Consider the following 12963-nt stretch of genomic DNA (forward strand, 5'->3'; position numbering starts at 1 on the left):
TGCGATTAACATAAAATCTAGAATGCTGAGCTTCTAGGCTCAACGAAGAAACAGAAACAACGTGCTCTATATTCATAACTTCATGAGCATGTCTAAGGCATTCAATTAAAAGTTTTGTATCAAGTACACTATTCAAACATGCAAAACCGCAACCTTCAAATGCATCACAAATGCCTTGACTGAAAGTTATGGTCAGCTTATTTAATTACACTTAGTTGTTACCAATTAAATATCAAATTGAACAAAAACTTCCAAGAAAGAATTGTAGCTATAGGAAATAAACACCAAACATTCTTTCTATTTCAAGCTGTACTAGAGTTGAAGGACATAATTCTAAGTGACAGTTAACATATTATAAAGTTGGACTTCGACAGTGGGTGCTGAATTGTCTTCCAGTAATTTATGCAACGTATTTGAATAATACTTGAGAATAACATAAGGATAAATGTTATTGGAATAATATTAAAGAAACAGAAATTTCAGGTTTTTATGTTTTTGACTTGCTACTACTTTTTCCAGGCACTCAGGAAAAAAGTAGGTAGAGAATGATTATAAAAGTACAATGTTAATGCTTTCTGAAGAATAATTTTCAAATATTTGGCACGTCTGTTTAAATTACAATATTATTTGTATTCCAGTTTTTGGAAAAAGACAGAACTGAAAGAACGTTGTACAGAAACACTGGTATTAGAAGTCTGCGGAGATTTGGCATGACATCAAAAACTCTGATGAACTTCTCTAGATGTGTAGTTGAGAATGTATTGACTGGCTGCATTTTGGCCTGGTATGGAAACACCAATGCCGTTGAATGGAAAAAGGTGGTAGATTTGGGCCGGTACATGAGGGGTAAAGCCCTCCCAGCCATTGAGCACAAGTACATAAAACAGTGTTGGAGGAAGGCAGTATCCATCATCAGAGATCTTCTCCACTCAGGCCATGCTCTTTTCTTGAGCCTCAGGACTCACACCACCAGGTTCAAGAACACTTACTACCCCGTCAACCACCAGGCTCTTGAACAAAAGGGAATAACTACACCCATTTGCCCATCCATTGAGGTGTTCCCACAACCAATGATCTCTCTTTAAGAACTTTTTATCTTGTTATTTCATGTTCTTGTTACTGACTGCTATCTATTTTTGCATTTGCACAGCTGTCTTCTGCACTCAACTTGATCTTTCATTGATGCTGTTACAGTCACCATCCTATAGGTTTGCTGCGTATGCCCACAGGAAAATGAATCTCAGCGTTGTATGTGGTGACATATATGCACTCTGATAATAACATTTACTCACTGAGTTTTGAACTTTGTATTATTGCCAGTGCAAAATTATATTTTCTTCAGCCAAATATACCTTCCCTGTGACCACATGCAGCCCAGATATGAACTTGTCCAGCCTCTTTGCTATCCCACCACTCAGTGCTGAGCTAAAGGTTCCCTATTAAACTGTCCAGAGAAAGCAAGCAGGTTTTGGCTTAATGTCAGCCATTCAAAAAATAACTAATAATACAAGTTAGTTTAAGAAGGATAAAGGTGGCAGATTTGAAAATTGCTACTCCTGGAAAATGTACTGTTTATTATACTTAGCTGGAATTTATAATAAAATAAACCATTGCAGAAATAACATTACATCAGGGATGGCAGGAGCCACAAGGACTCACACACAAACTTGTCAATGATGTAGGCACTTGCAGCTGTTCCAGAGATCCTGGCAATTGACATGCCAGATCATGTATGTGTGATTTTAGCTTCAGAAATGGTGATTTATCTCACATTACAAATTCCAACATCTTTTTTTCCTTTACTGCCTAGAAATTAGCTTCAATAACCTTGTTATTACTAACCAAAGCCCCAACATTAATGAGATTCTTCCTAAAACATGGACCATTACTATTTACAAAAGTGAAGAACACTACATTGGAAAGCCATTTATACTAAGGTTAATTGTAGGGGTCCATGGCATAAAAAAGGTTGGGAACCCCTGTACTAAGCTAATATTAAATTGCTTATTTTGAAAAAAAATAGCTTAATATTAGATTACATTAGATCATGAGGACACACAGTCCTCGTTTATTGTCATTTAGAAATGCATGCATTAAAAAATGATACAACGTTCCTCCAGAATGATATCACAAGAAAACACAGGACAAACCAAGACTAAAACTGACAAAACCACATAATTATAACATATAGTTACAACAGCGCAAAGAAAAACCATAATTTGATAAAGAGCAGACCATGGGCACGGTAAAAAAAAGTCTCAAAGTCCCGATAGCCTCATCATCTCACGCAGGCAGCAGAAGGGAGAAACTCTCCCTGCCATGAACCTCCAAGCGCCGCCAACTTGCTGATGCAGCGCCATTGGAAGCACCCGACCGCAGCGGACTCTGAATCCGTCCAAAAACTTCGAGCCTCCGACCAGCCCCTCCGATACAGCCTCTCCGAGCACCATCCTCTGCTGAGTGCTTCGACCCCACCGCGGCCGCCGAGCGACAAGCAAAGCCGAGGACTTGGGGCCTTCTCCTTCAGAGATTCTGGACCATACAGTAGCAGCAGCAGTGAAGCAGGCATTTCAGAAGTTTCACCAGATGTTCCTCCGTGCTCTCACGTCCATCTCCATCAAATTAGGATTGTGCACGGCACCCTACTTGATAAATAACAGACATCACCACCGGAGTGGCCGCTGCGAGCTGTGTCATGCCGCCATCTTCTCCTCCCTCTCCCGATATTTAACCTTATAGACTAAGGCAGCAAGATAATGCTTTCAACTGAATTTACTTCAAACAGTTTTAAAACATTCTGATGGTCTTTAACTATCTGCTAGAAACCGTGGCATTTCTCTCCTGACCCATAGCCAATTCCAGTTAGTTGCTCAGGTGTATGTGAGGTTTTGTATTTCTTTCATATAGTACCACCTCTAGCTGAATATCAGGCCACAATGATGAGGAGATTGAAGAACACAGTATTTCTGACTTCAATGTCCTGTGGACACCATATAAAAACAGAGCCAGAATGGAGCTATACAAAAACAAAGCCAGAAGGTCTCTACTATTTAAAAACACAAACACGACAAGATCTTCAGATGTTGGAATTTCAAGCAACACACTCAAAATGCTGGTGGAATGCAGCAGGCCAGGCAGTATCTATAGGAAGAAGTACAGGACTAACTGAAAGAAGAGATAGTGAGAGATTTGAAAGTGGGAGGGGGAGATCTGAAATGATAGGAGAAGACAGGAGGGGGAGGGATGAAGCTAAGTGCTGGAAAGTTGATTGGCGAAAGGGATACAGAGCTGGAGAAGTGGGAGCTTCATGGGACGGGGGGCATAGGGAGAAAGAAAGGGGGAGGGGAGCCCAGAGGAAGATGGAGAGCAGGCAAGGAGTGATTGTGTGAGGGACAGAGAGAGGGAAAAAAGGCAGGGGGAGTAATAAATAAATAAATAAGGGATGGGGTAAGAAGGGAAGGAGGGGCATTAATGGAAGTTAGAGAAACCAATGTTCATGCCATCAGGTTGGAGGCTACCCAGACAGAATATAAGGTGTTACTATTAATTTCTTTTTGCTGCACTTTAGTTGAAGTAAGCCAATCTGATTCCAACCTCCATTTGCTATGTACATTTATCAATGAAAATGTTTCATGAGAGTAGGTGCACTTAAGCCTAGTGGTTCATCTCAAAAATATATTTTCTAAAAATATGCAGATGCTACAAATTTGAAACAAAGATGGAAAAACCCTTGAACCCAACAGCTAGGCAGCCCCTGTGGAGTGAGTTAAATGAAGATGAGGGCTGCTGATGGGCCCAATGAGAATTTGTGCAATCTACTGCATCTCTCCAGTCAGTGGGGAGCGAAACTGCCAAATGAAAGCAAACAGGTTTTGGCTTAATATTGGCCATTAAAAAAACTGATATGGGTGGGAACAGTGGCAGCTGGCATGAACCAACAATACTAGTTAGCTTAAGAGGCACAGTTGTGAAGGGAGGGATGCTGACCATATTTCTATACAAAAACAGTTTCTTATAGATAAAGGAGAATTAGAAGGCATTTCTCTTGGAGTCCAAAATAAATTTATTATCAAAGTATATATATGTCACCACATACAACCCTGAGATTCATTTTCTTGTGGGCAGACTCAATCAATCTATAGAATAATAACCATAACAGAATCAATGAAAGATCACCAGCTTGGGTGTTCACTCAGCAAATTGTGCACTTATAAAAAGAAATAAATAGTAATAATAATAAATAAATAAGCGATAAATATTGAGAATGTGAGATGAAAGTTTCTTGAAAGTTCTCTATTAGTCATGGGAACATTTCAATGATAGGGCAAGTGAAGTGAAGATGAGTGAAGTTGTCCTCTTTGGTTCAAGAACCTGATGTTTGAGCGGTAGTAATTGTTCCTGAACCTGGTGGTGTGAGCCCTGCGGCCCCTGTACCTACTTCCTGATAGCAGCAGCAAGAAGGGAGCATGTCCTGGATTGTGGGGGTCCCTGATGATGGATGCTGCTTTCCTGCAACATAATTTCATGTAGCCGTGCTCAGTGGTGGAGAAGGTTTTACACATAATGGACTGGGCTGTATCCAGTACATTTTGTAGGATTTTTCATTCAAGGGCATTGGTGTTTCCATACCAGACTGCGATACAGCCAGTCAATATACTCCCCACTACACATCTATAGAAGTTTGTCAAAGTTTTATATGCCATGGCGAATCTCTGCAAATTTCTAAGGAAGCAGAAGCACTGCCATGCTTTCTTCGTAATTGTATTTATGTGCTAGGCCCAGGACAGGTCCTCTGAAATAATAACACTAAGGAAATTAAAAGTTGCAAACCCTCTCCACTTTTGATCCGCTGGCTCATTGACCTCTGGTTTTCTTCTCTTGAAGTCACTAAACAGCTCCTTGGTCTTGCTGACATTGAGTAAGAGGTTGTTGTTATGACACCACTCAGCCTGACCCCAAACTCACTGGGGTCCACGAGTCAGGAAATCAAGGATTCAATTGCACAAGGAGGTATTGAGGCCAAGGGCTTGGAACTTATTGATTAATCTTGAGGAGACGATGGCATTGAATGCTGAGCTGTAGTTGATAAAAAGGATACCGATGTATGCACCTTTGCTGTCCAGATGTTTCAGGGTTGAGTAAAGAACCAATGAGATGACATCTGCTGTGGGCCTGTTGCTCCAGCAGGCAAATTGGAGTGGAAATAAGTCACTTCTTAGGCAGGAGTTAATTGGTTTAATCACCAACTTCTCAAAATAATTCATCACTGTGGATGTAAGTGACACTGGACAATCAATAGTCATTAAGGCAGGTTACCACACTCTTCTTGGGCACCCATACAATTGAAGCCTGAATGAAGCAGGTGGGAAAAAAGAATCATCAATGTTTTAAAGTGAAGTGAGATGTATAGTCCGATTGTGCTCTGATTACGGATAGTCCACATGGCTTTGTGAGGGGCAGGTCATGCCTCATGAGCCGGAATGAATTCTGTGCGGATGTGACAAAGTACGTTGATGAAGGAAGAGCAAAGAATATGGTGTATATGGATTTAAAAAGGCATTTCATAAGCTTCCACATGGTAGCTTCATTCGGAAAGTCAGGAAGTATAGGATCCAGGAATACCTGATCTCAATAGCCAATGACATGATGCAAACACCATTACCCCACTCCCCCAACACCTTTGCAAGCCCATTCCCTACTCTTTTGGGCCACTTGAAGTGATACCCTTTTGCTGTTTCAGATGATGATGGCTTAATCTTGCACTCAGTTTAATAGCTGAAATCAGTAACTGAACCAATCAACCTTCTAGACCTACTCCCACCTTTAGATAATGGAGAATGTAAGGCAAACATTAATCTTTAATTCATATGGCTATGTCACTAAAGTACAACAGATACTTGGCATAGAGAGGAAGCCTATTAGTGTTTTAGGCATTGAAAAGCTTTTTAGGTTATTACAATTTAAATAATGGGCCTCAATTAACAGCCATTTATAAGCAGCACTCAAAACAATCTAATCTATTTTCTTGAACTCTTTCCCAAGCACATTTTCTCATTTAAAAAAAAGTTCTTGAGAAAAGCACTTTTCAAAGAAAATGTGAAATATTTATTGCCTCTGTACAGTTTATAAAATTACTTGAAATATGCAGGACAGAAACTCCTTGTACTCTGATAATTCATACCTCCCTGCAGATAAAAACTCTGCAATTTCACCATTTGCTTTCTGGGTCGCTGTCTTATTGTGATGTCCCAGAAGTATGAGATTTCCCCAGAAATCACTCCCTCTATCAAAATCATTCACAATTCTAATTATCTCTATCAGCCCATTCCTTTCCCTTTTTTAAAAAAAGACATGAACTTTCCTGACAAATATTTTGACCCACCTCAAAAGTGTTGCCTGTAACATCAAATTCAGGGGGAACAAATGCACCTTCTGGGTCATCTGCAAATAAGCAACAAGGAAAGTCAGTGACAAAATGGAAAATACAGCAATGCGATTTCAAAATAGCGTTTAATAATACTGTATTGAATTAATAAATGCACTTTAAAAGGTTTCTAAATTTCATTCATTTTTAGAAATGTTCTGAGTTTTCTTTCTCTCAAGGCTTCTTCCCCCTTTAGGTACCCAATGGTCACAGGTAATCTGTGTGGGAAGCAAGCAAGCAAGTAGCTCCTTTTTTAAAAAAGGAATAACACTCATTTAATCTTAGTGGCCCATTTCTGGTGTGTGACTTTCAGTGAGCTACACAGAGCTGGAACCATAGCTGAAACAAAATCAATACTCAGCATAAGCAGACATTCAAGAGGAGACTTGGTGGAAGGCTTGTTCGACACAGAAACATAGAAAACCTACAGCACAATCCAGGCCCTTCAGCCCACAATGCTGTGCCTAACATGTACTTACTTTAGAAATTACCGAAGGTTATCCATAGCCCTCCATTTTTCTAAGCTCCATGTACCTATCCAAGAGTCCCTTAAAAGACCCTATTGTATCCACATCCACTACCGTTGCCAGCAGCCCATTCCACACACTCACCACTCTCTGCGTAAAAAACTTACCCTTGACATCTCCTCTGTACCTGCTTACAAGCACCTTAAAACTGTGCCCTTTCATTCTTTGCTAACTCTCAAAGGAATCTCACTGAATTCAAAGTACATTGAGATTTTATATTCTTTAAGCACAAAGATAACAGTTGATTAAATACAGTTTCAACATTGAATTTTTGGGTGTGAACAAACAGCTCCACAGAATTACATATTTATAAAGAAAGCACAAATCTGCTGATAACAACACTTGTATATATCCAATCAGAAACACAGGAGGTTTGGCAGATGCTGGAAATCCACAGTAATACACACCAAATGCTGGAGGAACTCAGCAGGACAAGCAGCATCAATGGAGAGGAATACAGAGCTATTTTGGCCCTGGACCATCGAAACACAAGCTCTTTATTCCTCTCTAAAGATGCTGCCTGACCTGTTGAGTTCCTCTAGTATTTTGTGTGTGTTATATATTCAATCACCTTCACAAGAAATCCAGATCTCCAAAACAGCTTTCCTTAGCCACAAGAGATTCTGCAGACATTCATTCATTATGTGCCATGTCATATGACATAAGCGCTTTTAGTCTTTCCATGACCATGATTGTTCTTGGCAAGTTTTTTGACAGAAGTGGCTTGCCATTGCCTTTTTCTGGGCAGTGCCTCTACAAGACAGTTGACTCCAGCCATTATCAATACTCTTCGGAGACTGTCTGCCTGGCGTCAGTGGTTGCATAACTAGGACTTGTAATATGCAGCAACTGCTCATAGGACCATCCACCACCCTGATTGAGAGGCTAAGCAGGATCTGCTCCTTGCCCAAGGGTGACCCGCAGGCTAGCAGAGAGAAGGATCACCTCCTTTGGGTAAAGATATATCTCCACCCTGCCACCCAGATGTTGGAAATCTTAAGCAACACACACACAAATGCAAGTCAGGCAGCATCTATGGAATTAATGTTTTGGGCTGATAACCCTCACCAGGCCTCCTTTAACCACAGTGTTAGAAGATTTGCTCACTTTCCAGGCAATTGTACATATTAAAGAGGTACCATTGACCCAAGTGGAAGATTCATTCTCATTCATTCACTGGCTGACACTCGAAGCCCATAACTCCTGAAAATTGTCCCAACACATTGGCTGGAAAACAGTATGATTTAGAGTTGGAATATTTGCGTGCAACTCAGTTAGTCTACCCTCTGATCCTTCCAAACCTCTACTCTCTCCTGACCCCAGCTCCAACCCCTGCCATGTTTTCACCATCACCTCTGACCTTCCTCCCTCTGAGGCAAAACACTCTGTCTTCAGCATGGGCCTCACCTTTGTTCCCCTGTACCTACATCCCAATGACTTCCATGACACCAAGCTCTTCTTCCATTACCTCTATCTCCAATTCCACTTCTTTGACTAGAATTTCCCACCTCTCATCGATGACCCTTCTCCATCTTCTTGGGCACTCTGCTCTGGCCGCCTGTCCTTTCTGGATCTTTTCATCCCTAAGTGCTGATGAGACATCAAGTATTTCCAACTTCATCTTTCCTCTCACCTATTCTGACCTCACCCTCACTCAACACACTTCCTTCCACACTTTCCGCATCAATCCCAATCTCGCCATCAAACCTGCAGACAAGGTGGTGGTGTTGTAGTCTGTCAAAATGAACCCTACCTTGCTGAGGCTAGAAGACAGCTCTCAGATACATCTTCTTATTTACCTCTTGCGCAAAGCCCCAGGAAGGAGTACCAGGCTTCTATCTCCCACAGTATCAGCAACCTCGTGATTCTGGTAAACTCCCATCCACTGCCACCAACCTCCTAGTTTTCATACCTCACACTGCTTGTTTCTATGTCCTAGATTTATTATTTCTGCCTGCTTCTGCCACTGAACTCGTGTCCATATATCTTGATTCCATTTTGTTCCCCTTGGCTCATTCCTTCCTATCTACGTTCATAACACTACACATGCTTTCCATCACTTCAAAAATTTTAGTCCCATGGCCCAGATAGCCTTCCATTCCTGTTCACTTCCAGCCCCCTCCACAAAGGCCTTAAAACTCTCCACTTTTTTCTTGACAACAGACCTAACCAATTTCCCCTCTACCATCAACCTCCATCTGGCAGAACCAGTCTTTATCTTAAACAATTACTCTTTTGGCTCATCCCACATACTCCAAGTTAAAGGTGTAGCCCTGACCACTTGCATAGGCCCTGGCTAGGCCTGTCTTTTCATCAGCTATGTGAAATAATCCATGCTCCAAGCGTACACAGGTGATGCTCCCCAACTATTCCTCAGCTACATTGGTGGGTTTCTTGTACCCATACTGAACTCACTAATTTCATCAACATTGTCTCTAAGTTCTACCATGCCCTCAAATTTACCTGGTCCATCTCTGACACTTTTCTCCCTTTTTCTCAATCTCTCTGTCGCCACCTTTGGAGACAGACTAAACAATGGCATCTTTTACAAACCCTCTAACTCACAGCTATCTTGACTATACCTCTTCCCACCCTGACTCCTATATAAATGCTATTCCTTTCTCTCAGTTCCTCCATCTCCACAAAATGCTCTCGGGAGGATGATTTTCATTCCAGAACATCTGAGAGATCCTCTTTTTTCAAAGAACTGTGTTTTCCTTCCACCACTATCAATGCTTTCTTTACCCACTTTTCCCCTATTCCCACCCATCTGCCCTCACTCCATCCTCCCACCTTTATAATCGGGATAGGGATCCCCTTGTCCTTACCTACCACCCCATAACCTTTGCATCCAGCACATCATTCCCCATAACTTCTGCCATTACCAACAGGATTCTACCACCAAGCACATCTTTACCTCCAATCCCCACTCTCTGCAGGGATCAGTCTCTCCATGACTCCTTTGTCTACTCTAACCAGATGCCAGGAACATTGACCTCACTAACTTCTGGCAATTTTGCCCCCCTCCTTCCTTCTATTTTTCCATCCTTCATTCTGGTTACTCTCTTACCCCTTGTGCTCAGTTGCTCAACACCTCCCTCTGGTTCCCCTCCCTCACCCCACTCTTCCATTGTTCAGTGCCCTTTCCTATTAGATTCCTTCTTCTTCAGCCATTTATCTCTTCCATTATCCCTTCCCTGCTTCTTACTTCATCACCCCACCCTTCACCCACCAACCTTCTCCCTTGCCTGGTTTTACCCGTCACCTGTCAGTTTATACTCCCTCCCTTCCCATCATCTTCTGGTTCTAGCTTTGTCCCCTTCCTTTCCAGTCCTGATGAAGGGTCTCAGCCTGAAGCATTGCCTGTTTATGCCCCTCCATAGATGCTGCCTGATTTGTTGTGTTCCTCCTGCACTTTGTACATGTTGCTCACGATTTCCAGCATCTACAGAATCTCTTGTGTTTATAAACACAAGAGCACCTACACTATCCACCATTTTCCCTATTCTACGCAGCCACAAAGGACACCCAAGAGGGTGTGGAAAGTAGAAAAACAAAAGTCTAGGAAAGAGGACCAGGGACAGGCTATATGCCTGAGCTACTGCTGCAATTCAAAAGGATTATTGCCAATTTAATGGTCTTGCTTTGGGTTTTCCCCCCCTCCCCCTTTTCCTTCTCCCTGGCCTCCTGTCCCATGATCCTCTCGTATCCCTTTTGCCAATCACCTGTCCAGCTCTTGGCTCCATCCCTCCCCCTCCTGTCTTCTCCTATCATTTTGGATCTCCCCTCCCCCTCCCACTTTCAAATCTCTTACTAGCTCTTACTTCAGTTAGTCCTGATGAAGGGTCTCGGCCTGAAACGTTGACTGTACCTCTTCCTAGAGATGCTGCCTGGCCTGCTGCGTTCACCAGCAACTTTGATGTGTGTCGCTTAATGGTCTTAAATCTGATTTCCTGACTATTATCCAAAATCCACACCCCTTGTATAATCCTAAAACTTGTGTTTTGGCCCTGGACTACAGAATTCAAAAGATTCATGTCCTCAGAAGAAATTCCTCTCCATCTCTGTCTAAATGAATAACCCATTATTCTCAAACAATGTTCCATTGGGGAAAATATCCAACCCCCATCTACATTGGCAAGCTCTTCATGTCAGAAATCAGCTTCATGAGCTTTCCTTTATTTGTCACACGTACATCAAAACATAGAGTGAAATGTGCCGTTTGCACCAACAACCAGCACAGCCTGAGACTGTGCTGGGGGCAGCCTGCAAATTTCGCCACACTCCTAGACCCAACGTAGCATGCCCACAACCCACTGAATCTGATAGCAACTTCTTTGGAATGTGCAAGAGAAGCAGAGCACCCAGAGGAAAGCCATGTAGTCACAGGGAGAATGTACAGACAGAAACACACCATGAACTTTATTCCTTTAAGTCTCTTCTTCTTTAAATAAGATCTGTACATAATCTTGTCTTTGAAGAGCAACACCCGATTACTTAATTTATCCTAACAACACGAAGCGCTGCTCAAATATTCAGCATGAGGAACTAAAGTGGTTAGGTTGAAAATGCATAGCTCCTGGGTTACATTTTAAAGTAATGCACACAAATTGCTGGAGGAACTCAGCAGGCCAAGCAGCATCTATGGAAAATAAGTACAGTGTAAGCTAACTTTCCAAGCCTAGCCAGGTTGGCTTGGGGATGACGCACGTAAACTGGCTTACACAGTAAATCTCCAAGATGGACTCACACTCAGCCTGTTCAACGCTCCAGTGAGAACTAGGTTCTCCTGCAGCCCAGCCTTTCCAGCAATTTGTAGTCGAGTTCGAGAGAGTGTTTGGCCTTCCAGTACGGGGTCAGGAGGCTGTGCCAAGGGAGGGGAACAGTAAGGGTCTGCAGTCTTGTGGTCGAGAGTGAGGAATGAGCGATCCATCACTTCTGCTTTCTCTGTGTAGGGGTCCAGCATGAGAATGCCTGGATGACCTGATAAATCTGGCCATTCAGGTAGACAACTGAGCAGCTGAATGGCACATAGAGAGGATGCTCCGAGCCACCTACTCATGAGATGACCTTCTGCCTTCATCCCCTCTCTCACCACCAAGTACACAGTCTGCGGAGGAGCCCATGCAAATGAGGGGCCGGCTCCCATTCCAGGAGGAATGAGATTGGCACAGTAGGATAGGTTGCTGACTCTACTGTAGCTTTCCAGGATACTTTTGGACCTCATATCCCAAGTGCCAGTAGAAGACGAGACCCATCAGCAGGAAGGGGAAATCTGACGGGTCAAGACAGCATCTTCCCTTAATTGAGTAATGCTGCTCCCTTCCCTGTGACAGGGGTCCCAGACCCATGAGATTCAGGCAATTATTGACTTCCGGGCAACTGGGAACCTCATGGATATCTCTCGGGCTCAAAGACAGGCAGCTCCCACTCAACAATCAAGGAAAAAATATTGATGTCAGGTCTCTGGATGGTCAGTCTCTGGTCCCCATGGCCCCCATAAAAGCAATCACCAGGAAGAGCTCTGCTGGATTCCAATGGATAAGTGAAACAGACCAAGCATTCTCAGAGCTAAAGCAATGCTTCATCACTGCCCCAGTGCTGCAGCGTTTAGATCATCCCATCCATTCATCATCAAGGCTGACACATCTAACTTTGGCATTGGTGCTGTGCTCTCCCGATGGTCTTCAGTAGATTACTGGCTGCACCCTTGAGCTTTCCTTTCCCATTGCTTGCCTCCTGCAGAGTGCAATTATGATGTCGGGAACCAAGAACTTCTGGCTATCAAAGAGGCCCAGGAGGCATGGCAACATTGGCTAGAGAGAGCAGAGCTCTCTTTTCTGGTATGGACAGATCACAAGAACCTCTCATACATTCATGACACCAAGAGAATCAACTACAGTCTAGCCCGTTGGGGTCTTTTCTTCATCCGTTTTTATTTCACCCTCACCTACCACCCTGTCAGCAAGAATAACAAGACTTATGGTCTCCTGATGCATCTTTGAACTCTTG

The 12963-nt window shown here is 42.8% G+C and overlaps 1 protein-coding gene across 3 annotated transcripts in view; it reads right to left on the reverse strand.

The window, feature by feature from the left end:
* LOC140185752 (kinase non-catalytic C-lobe domain-containing protein 1) overlaps positions 1-12963 on the reverse strand; it is a 150377-nt gene that overhangs the window by 114014 nt on the left and 23400 nt on the right. For all 3 annotated transcript variants that reach the window (XM_072239368.1, XM_072239367.1, XM_072239371.1), the window contains exon 3: positions 6383-6441. In XM_072239368.1, coding sequence (XP_072095469.1) covers positions 6383-6441 — 59 coding nt within the window. The remainder of the gene's footprint in view (positions 1-6382; positions 6442-12963) is intronic.

Source organism: Mobula birostris, chromosome 21 (genome assembly GCF_030028105.1).
Source record: "Mobula birostris isolate sMobBir1 chromosome 21, sMobBir1.hap1, whole genome shotgun sequence".
Lineage (NCBI taxonomy): Eukaryota > Metazoa > Chordata > Chondrichthyes > Myliobatiformes > Myliobatidae > Mobula > Mobula birostris.